The sequence below is a fragment of the Ambystoma mexicanum genome, chromosome 13 (assembly GCF_040938575.1).
Source record: "Ambystoma mexicanum isolate Mex_15411 chromosome 13, UKY_AmexF1_1, whole genome shotgun sequence".
In the NCBI taxonomy this organism is placed as follows: domain Eukaryota; kingdom Metazoa; phylum Chordata; class Amphibia; order Caudata; family Ambystomatidae; genus Ambystoma; species Ambystoma mexicanum.
The window spans coordinates 739,625,233-739,641,055 of record NC_090938.1 but is presented as its reverse complement, the minus strand read 5'-3'; the positions used below and the strand labels follow the sequence as shown (position 1 = coordinate 739,641,055).

The window sequence follows — 15,823 nt, the reverse complement described above, 5'->3', positions numbered from 1 at the left end:
ACCACGGGTCGCCCTCGGACAGGCTCAGACCCCTTTTCTACAATGGCTGGGACCATGGATCACCCACATTCGGACTGAGATCCCTTTGTTCCACAATGTTCAGAACTTGGTCTCCCTACTTCGATTCACTTCACACAATTTACACTTCACATCAATCTTCTACTTTTGTTTCTTTTGTCAGAATACGTACAGAGACCTTCGACTGAGCACATTCACAGTGCCGGACCACTCTGTCAACACTATTGTATCTTTCCTTTTAATGTTCAAATATTCACCAGCAATTTAGCTTAACCCTCGTCTTTCATCACACGTGTTTAACAATTTTCATTGCAGTGCTGTTTTTACAATGTTGCTGCTTGCAACCTTGACTTCAATACACACCGGTCTGGCATCAGTCTCCCCAACATACTGGTAGTGTTGTTCTCTGTTGCTTCTTTCTTCTTAGAGCCAGTGACAATACCACAGCATCTGCTGCTCCTCCCTGCCTTGGTCAGTTACGCGGGAGGACCCTTAGTATCTCCGACACACAATGCAGGATTCTGCAGCCTGGTTTCCTGGTCTTACCTTTTCTGCCTTGAAGGTTTCTTGGAAGTAACAGCTTCCTGCCAACAAGGTCAAGAGTGTTGCCCCTCTCACGAACCTCTCGTGCCTGGCCGTCTTTCTTCCCTCATTCAGCTGCCGACCCAAAACTTCTGTACCTTTGGGTGTTTTGCCTCCCTCAGAGTGTGCTCTCATGCTCTGCCTTTTATCCGTGTGGGGAAGTGTAATGGAAGTCAGGTGTGAGTGATTTCCGATAATTGCCTGACCTCGCCTGACCATAGTATTGGGACATGTCAGGTACATGGCTCGGGTGTGAGTCTGTTTTCTCCCAGAGCGGGCTGTCCATGTAAAAGTGTTTGTGCAGAAAATGGGGAGGGGGTTGAATTTCTAAATATCCCATCGGGTAGGATGGGGTAAAGGTGTTACAGGGAAGAGAGGGATACCGCGTCTCACCATCCAGTGTCCCACTCCCAGAGGACGCCTCACCCAGGTGGTCCTCCTGCACTGGTCAACCCCCAGGAACAGGATCCAAAAGCGATGGCTGTGTCCTGGCCACCTGAATGACAGATCCCCAGGGACTAGCGGGTGAGACAGCTTCTGGTTTCTCACATACCCTTCCCATATGCGATGTTGATACACTTGGTCTTTTCCAAGGTCCTCCTTTTTGTGGGTCTTGGAGAGAACAAGGGGAAAAGGTATCAAGGGATTTTTGCGTATATTCCATATGTTTCTTTTCCTCCATTCCAGAAAGGGCGGAGTGTTAGTGTTTGTCTCCCGAATGCATCCTACAAATTGGGATCGTGGTGGTGATTGTGTTATTAGGTATTCCTGAGGTTTGAAAGGTATCTCTTGGCGAATGGTAGGATCCTGAGATTCGGTTTCCATCCACTCCCACACCAGAAAGGTTTGGGAGCAACAGTCAGGTTGCCAACAATCCTGAGGTACAAACTCTCTAGGGGAATTTGGGATATCTTTTAAGAGAGTAGAAAATGCAGGAACGTCTCTTCCCACAATGGCTTCTTCAATAAGTCCAGGAATAATGGTGGATGATACCAGCCGTGATTCACCCCTGATGTTAATGTACATAGGCACCTTGGGGTAGATTTCATTATCTCAGTGTACACATTTGACTCTGAATAGGCTTGCATTTTCTAGGTCTGCCATTGTTACCAAATCAGCCCTTATGGTGGTCTGTTTGCTGCCTGAATCAATTAGCGCCTTTACTAGTTTACCATTTACTAGGGCTTTTTCATAAGTAAAGTCAGTTTGAGATTGGCATATACATAAGCTGAAGGTTTCTAGATCAGCTTCTGTTTCTTCCCACTCGTCCCCTCTGAGACACCCTGTTTCCTATAACCAGCTCTTTTTTTTACATGTTTATGGCAATGTCAAGCCAAATGGCCAGTTTCTTTGCATAAGAAACAAATAGGGGGTGATGGTTTAATCCCTTTGAATTCTTCTCTCCTGCTTTCCTCGTTACCCTTCGGGTATGGTCTTCTGAGTTCTATTCTTTCTTTCGGGGTCCACTCTTTGTGTTTGGGGAGCCCTCTGTCTAGTTCCTGGGTTTGCGAACGTTATGTGGGTTTGTGATCCTTCCGTTCTTCACCTCCGTCTATAGAGTGAAAATGTTTTGCTGCGTCCGAGTGATTTTGGGCAGTGACAATAGCCATAACTAGGGTAGGTTGGTTTAGCTGTAATACTGCTTTTTGTAAAAAAGGAGGTTGAGAATTAGCGAATTGCTCTACAATGCTCATTTCGATCAATTCTTCCACGGTCTTGTTAATCCAAAGGGCTACCGTGTTCTTAATTTGTTCCCCTAATTCGAGGGGGCTTTCCCTGAGTTTAATTTAATAGCTCTTCTTTTCTGTCGATAGAAGTTACAGGTTTGTCCTACTCTTTTTAAAAAGTACCTCTTTTATAGATATAAAGGTAACTCTGAGGGCAATGTTAAGTAGTTGTTAGGCGGTTTGTAGCTCGCCTTTCAACAGAGGTCCCAAATATATTTTTTAGATTTTCTTTCCACCCCAATTGCTCAGCTAATCACTCAAAATTCCAAAAGAAGTTCCCGAGATCTTCACCCTCCTGACAAGGTTGTAGTATCCCTCGAGGTAGTATGGGTCTAAGGATCTCAACCTCCCAAAGGGTTTTGAAGACGTCTGACTCCTCTGAACTTGACCCTGATGGAGGTGAATATCTGGGTGGGTTGATCTCTGCACCTGATTGGCCAGGAACTGAAACTAGTCTGGTATCGAAAAGGAAAGGTTTGGGGAAAGACGATGCAGGGCACTAGGTGTAATGAAGATGTGGGCGGGTCTTAGTTTTAAGACTATTCGATCCCATTGTTGGATTTTATAGTGAGAGAGCGAAGGGGTATCTAACAATACCTGGGTTTTGAAATACAAATCTTGTGAAGCTGGGAAGACAAGGTCTCTTTTATGGTGTATATTCCATCAGACTTCAGGAGTTTAATAATCCTATGTTCTCCTTCTGGTGGTACGACGATTATCAGCATGGATTTTCAATTTTTGTCAGTTGAATCACATACCTCTCCTGAGACCACATGTAAGGAAGGCATGGTATCAAACAGTGAACAAAGACACAAGTGATCACAGTTCAAGGGTGTATATTGAACTTGAGTGGGTTGGTAGAACACTTATCTAAACCTAAATCTAAAGATGGGAGCAAGCTACGACCATCAAATAATAATAATGCAGAACCTAGTGAAGTCTGTCAAAATAAATGGGCCTATACTAAAAAACCTATTGCCAATCCTTACTTCTAAATACCAAACGGTGTGAGATAACAATGTATTCAAAAAGAAAGTGTTCAAGAAATTTGTCAGGATAGTTGAGCAGTTAGCTTCCCTTCCCCAAGTTTTCAGCACGGGACAAGGTGGCACGTGTGTGCTTTGCACACACTCTGGCTTCTTGAGCACGAGGTAACAGTTCAACAGATAGACATCAGGGCCTTCCGCCAAAGTCTTTCTCGCAATGACAGTCCCTTATTGCAGAGGGCCTGATGCAACAACCAAAACACAAAATGTCCTTTCCTTTCTCAGGGTTATTTAAAATTATTTTTAACTAGTTTATTTGCATTTAAAAAGATACAATATACAAAATGCATTATAACATCTCATTATCTAATGCTTATGAAGTGAAAGTACCCCCAGTATGCACACAATACCCTGCAGAACCATCCTTCACAGTACCCCGCAGTATGCACACAATACCCTGCAGAACCATCCTTCACAGTACCCCCCAGTATGCACACGGTACCCTGCAGAACCATCCTTCACAGTACCCCCCAGTATGCACACGGTACCCTGCAGAACCATCCTTCACAGTACCCCCCAGTATGCACATGGTACCCTGCAGAACCATTATTCACAGTACCCCCCAGTATGCACACGGTACCCTGCAGAACCATCATTCACAGTACCCCCCAGTATGCACACGGTACCCTGCAGAACCATTAATCACTGTACACCCACAGTATGTATGCATTACCCTGCAGAACCATCATTCAGAGTACCCCTACTGTATGTGCATGATACTTGCAGAACCATCATGCACAGTATCCCCCAGTATGCACACGGTACCCTGCAGAACCATCATTCACAGTACCCTCCCGTATGCACACAGTACCCTGCAGAACCACCATTCACAGTACCTGCCGTATGCACATGGTACCCTACAGAACCATCGTTCTCAATACCCCCCAGTATGCACACGGTACTCTGCAGAAACATCATTCACAGTACCCCCCAGTATGCACACGGTACCCTGCAGAACCATCATTCACAGTACCCTTCAGTATGCACACGGTACCCTGCAGAACCATCATTCACAGTACCCACCCCCCTATGCACACGGTACCCTGCAGAATCATCAACCATGTACCCCCCAGTATGCACACGGTAACCTGCAGAACCATCATTCACATTACCCCCTCCATGCACACGGTACCCTGCAGAAACATCATTCACAGTACCCCTCAGTATGCATACGGTACTCTGTAGAACCATCATTCACAATACCCACCCCCCTATGCACACGGTACCCTGCAGAACCATCATTCACAGTACCCCCCAGTATGCACACGGTACCCTGCAGAACCATCATTCACAGTACCCACCCCCCTATGCACACGGTACCCTGCAGAACCATCATTCACAGTACCCACCCCCCTATGCACACGGTACCCTGCAGAACCATCATTCACAGTACCCCCCAGTATGCACACGGTAACCTGCAGAACCATCATTCACATTACCACCTCCATGCACACGGTACTCTGCAGAAACATCATTCATAGTACCCCCAACATGATCATGGTACCCTGTAGAACAATCATTCACAGTACCCCCAGTATGCACACAGTACCCTGCAGAACCATCATTCACAGTACCTGCCATATGCACACAGTACCCTACAGAACCATCATTCTCAATACCCCCCAGTATGCACACGGTACTCTGCAGAAACATCATTCACAGTACCCTTCAGTATGCACACAGTACCCTGCAGAACCATCATTCATAGTACCCCCAACATGATCATGGTACCCTGTAGAACCATCATTCACAGTACCTGCCATATGCACACAGTACCCTACAGAACCATCATTCTCAATACCCCCCAGTATGCACACAGTACCCTGCAGAACCATCATTCACAGTACCTGCCATATGCACACAGTACCCTACAGAACCATCATTCTCAATACCCCCCAGTATGCACACGGTACTCTGCAGAACCATCATTCACAGTACCCTTCAGTATGCACACAGTACCCTGCAGAACCATCATTCACAGTACCCTTCAGTATGCACACAGTACCCTGCAGAACCATCATTCATAGTACCCCCAACATGATCATGGTACCCTGTAGAACAATCATTCACAGTACCCCCAGTATGCACACAGTACCCTGCAGAACCATCATTCACAGTACCTGCCATATGCACACAGTACCCTACAGAACCATCATTCTCAATACCCCCCAGTATGCACACGGTACTCTGCAGAAACATCATTCACAGTACCCCCAGTATGCTCACGGTACCCTGCAGAACCATCATTCACAATACCCCCCAGTATGCACACGGTACCCTGCAGAACCATCATTCGCAATATGCACACGGTACCCTGCAGAAACATCATTCACAGTACCCCCCCAGTATGCATATGGTACCCTGCAGAACTATAATTCACAGTACCCCCCAGTATGCACACGGTACCCTGCAGAACCATCATTCACAGTATGCACACGGTACCCTGCAGAAACATCATTCACAGTACCCCCCTGCATGCACATGATACCCTGCAGAACCATCATTCTCAGTACCCTCCAGTATGCACACAGTACCCTACAGTACCCCCAGTATGCACACGGTACCTGTGGAAACAACATTCACAGTACCCCCCAGTATGCACACAGTACCCTGCAGAACCCTCATTCTCAGTACCCCCAGTATGCACACGGTACCCTGCAGAAACATTCACAGTACCCCCTCCATGCACACAGTACCCTGCAGGAACATCATTCACAGTACCCCTCAGTATGCACACGGTACCCTGCAGAACCATCATTCACAATACCCACCCCCCTATGCACACGGTACCCTGCAGAACCATCATTCACAGTACCCCCCAGTATGCACACGGTACCCTGCAGAACCATCATTCACAGTACCCACCCCCCTATGCACACAGTACCCTGCAGAACCATCATTCACAGTACCCCCGCCATGCACACAGTACCCTGTAGAACCATCAACCATGTACCCCCCAGTATGCACACGGTACCCTGCAGAACCATCATTCACAGTACCCCTCAGTATGCACACGGTACCCTGCAGAACCATCATTCACAATACACACCCCCCTATGCACACGGTACCCTGCAGACCATCATTCACAGTACCCCCCAGTATGCACACGGTACCCTACAGAACCATCATTCACAGTACCCACCCCCCTATGCACACGGTACCCTGCAGAACCATCATTCACAGTACCCACCCCCTCCATGCACACAGTACCCTGTAGAACCATCATTCACAGTACCCCCCTGTATGCACACGGTACCCTGCAGAACCATCATTCACAGTACCCCCCTGTATGCACACGGTACCCTGCAGAACCATCATTCACAGTACCCCCCCAGTATGCACACGGTACCCTGCAGAACCATCATTCACAGTACCCCCTCCATGCACACAGTACCCTGTAGAACCATCAACCATGTACCCCCCAGTATGCACATGGTACCCTGCAGAACCATCATTCACAGTACCCCCTCCATGCTCACGGTACCCTGCAGAACCATCATTCACAGTACCCCTCACTATGCACACGGTACCCTGCAGAACCATCAGTCACAGTACCCACCCCCCTATGCACACGGTACCCTGCGGAACCATCATTCACAGTACCCCCCAGTATGCACACGGTACCCTGCAGAACCATCATTCACATTACCCCCTCCATGCACACGGTACCCTGCAGAGCCATCATTCACAGTACCCACCCCCTCCATGCACACAGTACCCTGTAGAACCATCAACCATGTACCCCCCCAGTATGCACACGGTACCCTGCAGAACCATCATTCACAGTACCCACTCCATGCACACGGTACCCTGCAGAACCATCATTCACAGTACCCCTCAGTATGCACACGGTACCCTGCAGAACCATCATTCACAGTACCCACCCCCCTATGCACACGGTACCCTGCAGAACCATCATTCACAGTACCCCCCAGTATGCACACGGTACGCTGCAGAACCATCATTCACAGTACCCCCCAGTATGCACACGGTACGCTGCAGAACCATCATTCACAGTACCCCCCAGTATGCACACGGTACCCTGCAGAACCATCATTCACATTACCCCCTCCATGCACACGGTACCCTGCAGAACCATCATTCACAGTACCCACCCCCTATATGCACACGGTACCCTGCAGAACCATCATTCACAGTACCCACCCCCTCCATGCACACGGTACCCTGCAGAACCATCATTCACAGTACCCCCCAGTATGCACACGGTACCCTGCAGAACCATCATTCACAGTACCCCCCAGTATGCACACGATACCCTGCAGAACCATCATTCACATTACCCCCTCCATGCACACGGTACCCTGCAGAACCATCATTCACAGTACCCCCCAGTATGCACACGGTACCCTGCAGAACCATCATTCACAGTACCCCCCAGTATGCACACGGTACCCTGCAGAACCATCATTCACAGTACCCCCCAGTATGCACACGGTACCCTGCAGAACCATCATTCACATTACCCCCTCCATGCACACGGTACCCTGCAGAACCATCATTCACAGTACCCACCCCCTATATGCACACGGTACCCTGCAGAACCATCATTCACAGTACCCACCCCCTCCATGCACACGGTACCCTGCAGAACCATCATTCACAGTACCCCCTGTATGCACACGGTACCCTGCAGAACCATCATTCACAGTACCCCCCTCTATGCACACGGTACCCTGCAGAACCATCATTCACAGTACCCCCCAGTATGCACACGGTGCCCTGCAGAACCATCATTCACAGTACCCCCCAGTATGCACACGGTACGCTGCAGAACCATCATTCACAGTACCCCCCAGTATGCACACGGTACGCTGCAGAACCATCATTCACAGTACCCCCCAGTATGCACACGGTACCCTGCAGAACCATCATTCACATTACCCCCTCCATGCACACGGTACCCTGCAGAACCATCATTCACAGTACCCACCCCCTATATGCACACGGTACCCTGCAGAACCATCATTCACAGTACCCACCCCCTCCATGCACACGGTACCCTGCAGAACCATCATTCACAGTACCCCCCAGTATGCACACGGTACCCTGCAGAACCATCATTCACAGTACCCCCCAGTATGCACACGATACCCTGCAGAACCATCATTCACATTACCCCCTCCATGCACACGGTACCCTGCAGAACCATCATTCACAGTACCCCCCAGTATGCACACGGTACCCTGCAGAACCATCATTCACAGTACCCCCCAGTATGCACACGGTACCCTGCAGAACCATCATTCACAGTACCCCCCAGTATGCACACGGTACCCTGCAGAACCATCATTCACATTACCCCCTCCATGCACACGGTACCCTGCAGAACAATCATTCACATTACCCCCTCCATGCACACGGTACCCTGCAGAACCATCATTCACAGTACCCCCCAATATGCACATTTACCCTGCAGAACCATCATTCACATTACCCCCTCCATGCACACGGTACCCTGCAGAACCATCATTCACAGTAACCCCCCAATATGCACACAGTACCTGCAGAACTGTCATTCACAGTACCCACCCCCCTATGCACACAGTACCCTGCAGAACCATCATTCACAGTACCCCCGCCATGCACACAGTACCCTGTAGAACCATCAACCATGTACCCCCCAGTATGCACACGGTACCCTGCAGAACCATCATTCACAGTACCCCTCAGTATGCACACGGTACCCTGCAGAACCATCATTCACAATACACACCCCCCTATGCACACGGTACCCTGCAGACCATCATTCACAGTACCCCCCAGTATGCACACGGTACCCTACAGAACCATCATTCACAGTACCCACCCCCCTATGCACACGGTACCCTGCAGAACCATCATTCACAGTACCCACCCCCTCCATGCACACAGTACCCTGTAGAACCATCATTCACAGTACCCCCCCTGTATGCACACGGTACCCTGCAGAACCATCATTCACAGTACCCCCCTGTATGCACACGGTACCCTGCAGAACCATCATTCACAGTACCCCCCCAGTATGCACACGGTACCCTGCAGAACCATCATTCACAGTACCCCCTCCATGCACACAGTACCCTGTAGAACCATCAACCATGTACCCCCCAGTATGCACATGGTACCCTGCAGAACCATCATTCACAGTACCCCCTCCATGCTCACGGTACCCTGCAGAACCATCATTCACAGTACCCCTCACTATGCACACGGTACCCTGCAGAACCATCAGTCACAGTACCCACCCCCCTATGCACACGGTACCCTGCGGAACCATCATTCACAGTACCCCCCAGTATGCACACGGTACCCTGCAGAACCATCATTCACATTACCCCCTCCATGCACACGGTACCCTGCAGAGCCATCATTCACAGTACCCACCCCCTCCATGCACACAGTACCCTGTAGAACCATCAACCATGTACCCCCCCAGTATGCACACGGTACCCTGCAGAACCATCATTCACAGTACCCACTCCATGCACACGGTACCCTGCAGAACCATCATTCACAGTACCCCTCAGTATGCACACGGTACCCTGCAGAACCATCATTCACAGTACCCACCCCCCTATGCACACGGTACCCTGCAGAACCATCATTCACAGTACCCCCCAGTATGCACACGGTACGCTGCAGAACCATCATTCACAGTACCCCCCAGTATGCACACGGTACGCTGCAGAACCATCATTCACAGTACCCCCCAGTATGCACACGGTACCCTGCAGAACCATCATTCACATTACCCCCTCCATGCACACGGTACCCTGCAGAACCATCATTCACAGTACCCACCCCCTATATGCACACGGTACCCTGCAGAACCATCATTCACAGTACCCACCCCCTCCATGCACACGGTACCCTGCAGAACCATCATTCACAGTACCCCCCAGTATGCACACGGTACCCTGCAGAACCATCATTCACAGTACCCCCCAGTATGCACACGATACCCTGCAGAACCATCATTCACATTACCCCCTCCATGCACACGGTACCCTGCAGAACCATCATTCACAGTACCCCCCAGTATGCACACGGTACCCTGCAGAACCATCATTCACAGTACCCCCCAGTATGCACACGGTACCCTGCAGAACCATCATTCACAGTACCCCCCAGTATGCACACGGTACCCTGCAGAACCATCATTCACATTACCCCCTCCATGCACACGGTACCCTGCAGAACCATCATTCACAGTACCCACCCCCTATATGCACACGGTACCCTGCAGAACCATCATTCACAGTACCCACCCCCTCCATGCACACGGTACCCTGCAGAACCATCATTCACAGTACCCCCTGTATGCACACGGTACCCTGCAGAACCATCATTCACAGTACCCCCCTCTATGCACACGGTACCCTGCAGAACCATCATTCACAGTACCCCCCAGTATGCACACGGTACCCTGCAGAACCATCATTCACAGTACCCCCCAGTATGCACACGGTACGCTGCAGAACCATCATTCACAGTACCCCCCAGTATGCACACGGTACGCTGCAGAACCATCATTCACAGTACCCCCCAGTATGCACACGGTACCCTGCAGAACCATCATTCACATTACCCCCTCCATGCACACGGTACCCTGCAGAACCATCATTCACAGTACCCACCCCCTATATGCACACGGTACCCTGCAGAACCATCATTCACAGTACCCACCCCCTCCATGCACACGGTACCCTGCAGAACCATCATTCACAGTACCCCCCAGTATGCACACGGTACCCTGCAGAACCATCATTCACAGTACCCCCCAGTATGCACACGATACCCTGCAGAACCATCATTCACATTACCCCCTCCATGCACACGGTACCCTGCAGAACCATCATTCACAGTACCCCCCAGTATGCACACGGTACCCTGCAGAACCATCATTCACAGTACCCCCCAGTATGCACACGGTACCCTGCAGAACCATCATTCACAGTACCCCCCAGTATGCACACGGTACCCTGCAGAACCATCATTCACATTACCCCCTCCATGCACACGGTACCCTGCAGAACAATCATTCACATTACCCCCTCCATGCACACGGTACCCTGCAGAACCATCATTCACAGTACCCCCCAATATGCACATTTACCCTGCAGAACCATCATTCACATTACCCCCTCCATGCACACGGTACCCTGCAGAACCATCATTCACAGTAACCCCCCTATATGCACACGGTACCCTGCAGAGCCATCAAGCTCAGAACCCCCATTTCTGTACACATGCACGCAGTATCCTAAAGGCCAGTCAGTATATTCACCATCACACGCCACAGAGATCCACCGCCCCCCACCCAGCTTGCACACGGTACCCTGCAGAACCATCATTCACAGTACCCCCCAGTATGCACACGGTACCCTGCAGAACCATCATTCACAGTACCCCCCCTATATGCACACGGTACCCTGCAGAACCATCATTCACAGTACCCCCCAGTATGCACACGGTACCCTGCAGAACCATCATTCACAGTACCCACCCCCTCCATGCACACGGTACCCTGCAGAACCATCATTCACAGTACCCCCCAGTATGCACACGGTACCCTGCAGAACCATCATTCACAGTACCCCCCAGTATGCACACGGTACCCTGCAGAGCCATCATTCACAGTACCCCCCAGTATGCACACGGTACCCTGCAGAACCATCATTCACAGTACCCCCAGTATGCACACGGTACCCTGCAGAACCATCATTCACAGTACCCCCCAGTATGCACACGGTACCCTGCAGAGCCATCATTCACAGTACCCCCCAGTATGCACACGGTACCCTGCAGAGCCATCAAGCTCAGAACCCCCATTTCTGTACACATGCACGCAGTATCCTAAAGGCCAGTCAGTATATTCACCATCACACGCCACAGAGATCCACCGCCCCCCACCCATCCCCCCCAGCTTGCACACGGTACCCTGCAGAACCATCATTCACAGTACCCCCCAGTATGCACACGGTACCCTGCAGAACCATCATTCACAGTACCCCCCCCTATATGCACACGGTACCCTGCAGAACCATCATTCACAGTACCCCCCAGTATGCACACGGTACCCTGCAGAACCATCATTCACAGTACCCACCCCCTCCATGCACACGGTACCCTGCAGAACCATCATTCACAGTACCCCCCAGTATGCACACGGTACCCTGCAGAACCATCATTCACAGTACCCCCCAGTATGCACACGGTACCCTGCAGAGCCATCATTCACAGTACCCCCCAGTATGCACACGGTACCCTGCAGAACCATCATTCACAGTACCCCCACTATGCACACGGTACCCTGCAGAACCATCATTCACAGTACCCCCCAGTATGCACACGGTACCCTGCAGAGCCATCATTCACAGTACCCCCCAGTATGCACACGGTACCCTGCAGAGCCATCAAGCTCAGAACCCCCATTTCTGTACACATGCACGCAGTATCCTAAAGGCCAGTCAGTATATTCACCATCACACGCCACAGAGATCCACCGCCCCCCACCCATCCCCCCCAGCTTGCACACGGTATCCTGCATGAGTATGCTGGGTATTTGGGGGCTGGGGGGGATACATGTTTATTTACAGACAAAGCAGCAGGGCAATAGACTCGACTAGGCTTCCCTCTTGGGGTCGGGGCATGATTCCACATCCTCGAGCCCCCCCCCCGCCCCCCGCACCCCATGTGCAGTCGGATTGCAGCACACATGAAGCGATCGGTAAATGGGGGCGCGGAATGTGGGCCACTTGGAGCGGAATGAATGACGTGCCAAGCGCCCTGGGAACAATGCAAGCGGTACCTCTTCTGCTTACCCCAACATGTAGAAATGACAACATCAGCATCGCCCCCACACCCCCTGGGGCGATCGATTAATAACAGCTGGAAGGGGGAGGGGTAAGAACAGAAAGGCTTATCGCCCGCGACAAAGCGGCGTGATGCGCGCGGCGAGCAATTCGGGAACGATAAAAAAAAGGACGCGGTCTATTTACAGGCGAGAGACGATGGCATAGAGAAAGAAAGGCCCGCACACACCCGACCTGCCCTCCCCCCCCCCGGAATAAAATGGAGCGCCATGGAGATGGTCTTAACGCAGAAGCAACTGTGCCATCATGGCATCAGGGGTGGCACAGCGCTCCCCCCTCCCCCACAGGGTCCTCCTCGGAGTCTCTCCCCTACCGCCTCCCAAAATGCTTTGAGCACCTGCGAAGGATGCCCCCGGATGCCAAGGGCACCTCCTCCATGGTGCACCCTGGTATCACTGCCCCCCGCCCACCCTATTCGACACTTGGCGTGTGAATTACACCACTCAGAGGGGGGGGGCGCTTACCTGTTTTTTCCGAAGACATGGCTAGCGGTGTCTGCGGGGGGCGTGGGAAGACTGCTTCTCCCCCTCAGCCTCTCCGGGGGCAGGTGTTGGGGGGGGGGGGGGGGGGGGGGTCCTCCGGTCCTTCTCTTTGGCGGTAGATGTCAGCGCTCCCCTCTTTCGGAGGGGCTCTCTAGCATTCGTCCTGGCGACACCCCTTACACTTGGTACTGGTGATGCCCTTTGCGGGTCGTACTGTCGGTACCCTCCAGCATCCTTCCTGGTGGTCGGTAGCCTCTACCATTCATAAAGGTTTTGCCCTCGAGAGTCCGTGCGCTCGCCCCCCTCCCTCGCCAGAAGGTGCTACGCCGTCCTCTCCAGTCCACGCTCACTTCGCACGCACCTATCTGGGCCAGGTGATGCCCACTCTACTGCCCAGCCGGTGCCCCCTCTACCATTGGTGGCCAGGAGTCCCCTCCCCCGTCCTCGTTGGGCGAGCGGAGAGGGGGGGGGTGCCTTTTATCTGAAGGTGGGGGGGTCACCTGCCGGCCGCCGTGCATGGGTCTGGTCTGATCTGATGTGACAGGAGCGTTTCTAGAACCCGGAATCGATGACGCCTCTAAGCTCTGCGCTCTGTGCTGCTGCTGCTGCTTCTGTATTGGCGAGGCAGACCCCCCCCCCAAATCCCTCACTTGGTACTGTACCCTCCACCCCCTCCTTCCCCCATCCAACCAATATCCAGGATATATGGCAGAGAGGGGAAAAGGAGGTCTTTAAAGGCGCAGGCCAACAATGGATGCCTGGAAAAGGCCTGTGCGACCCTGGGAAGGCGAGGGCAGCCTCGTAGGGCAATTAAAGGGTGGGAGGAAAGGGCTACCATTCTACAGTGCACATGGGGCCAGTGTTGCCATATCCCTGTAGGTCCCTCTGGCACAGTAACGCACTGTCAAAGTCAGTTGATTTTCATCGCTCCAAACCCCACCACAAACCAGCAAGGACAAAGCCAGTAGTTTGTGTTTTTTGCAGTTGATAGCTACATTGTACATTTACAGCCATTTTTATTTAATTGTATTTATTGTGCACTTGTAAGGCGCTTATACATCAAGTCAATTGTGTTTCAAAGCGCCCGCCCACAGGGCAACAGGGAGGGAACATGGGGAATGAAAGGCAAATATAACAATGACAGAGAAAGCCGGTCCTACTAGGCCAGAGGTCTGCAACCTTTGGCTCTCCAGATGTTTTGGACTACATCTCCCATCAAACCTAGCCAAGACAATCAATAGTGAAAGATCGTGAGAGTTGTAGTCCAAAACATCTGGAGAGCTGAAGGCTGCAGACCCCTGTACTAGGCCTTGTGAGCATTCAGAGCATGAAAGTGAAGAGAGAGTAGAGGGGGGAGGGGGGTAACAGGGAGGGAAGTGCTAGGGAGTAAGTTGCAAGTTGTTAAGTGACTGGTGGAGGTCACTTGGCGAGAGTGGTCGACTGCCAATGAAAGTGCAAGCCTGTGATACCACAGCCCAGTGGGCGCCTAAGGCAAGTGCTGTGAGTTGGCGGAGACTGAAGGCGATTGGGGGTGGGAGGCCAAGACCCAGGTGGGCACATAAAGGCCCTGGTCTCCAATCTCAGTGACAGTGGAGTATGGCAAAGGGAGGATGGGGGGGAAGGAGGAGGTGAAAAGGAAAGTCTTAAGGAGCTTCCGGAATTTGAGGAGATCCGGATCAAGACAAAGCGGAAGGTGGAGGCTGTTCCATAGGAGGGAGCCAGCCGAGGACCGAGATCATCCACCAGCTCGCTGTTTAGCGAATCACTTTTGACACGCAGAGAGTTGGTGCCGGAGGAACGTAAAGATATGGAGGGAGAGTATTTAGTGAGAGCAAGTTGGAGGTAGAGCGGTCCCTGGCCCCAGACAGCCTTATGAAAGATGCAAATGGATTTGAATTTGATCCTTGCATCTATCTACCAGGAGCCAGTGTAGAGTTTTTCGGGCTGGAGATATGAGGTCCCTGGGCTGAGATGGAGGTCTTTGTGGCCCAGCTGAAAGAACATGCAAGCTAAATGCTGGTCATCGTGTGACAATTATTAGGTCAGCAGTTACCCGCTGCTGGCTGATTAAATACTTATTATATTTTAAGGCA

The 15,823-nt window shown here is 51.5% G+C and overlaps 1 protein-coding gene across 1 annotated transcript in view; it reads right to left on the bottom strand.

Moving 5' to 3' along the window:
* The window catches only part of PRRT1 (proline rich transmembrane protein 1), a 227,036-nt gene extending 212,676 nt beyond the window's left edge, over positions 1-14,360 (bottom strand). The window contains exon 1 of the mRNA XM_069635023.1: positions 13,713-14,360. Coding sequence (XP_069491124.1) covers positions 13,713-13,731 — 19 coding nt within the window. The 5' untranslated portion in view covers positions 13,732-14,360. The remainder of the gene's footprint in view (positions 1-13,712) is intronic.
* Between the last annotated feature and the right edge of the window lie 1,463 nt (positions 14,361-15,823).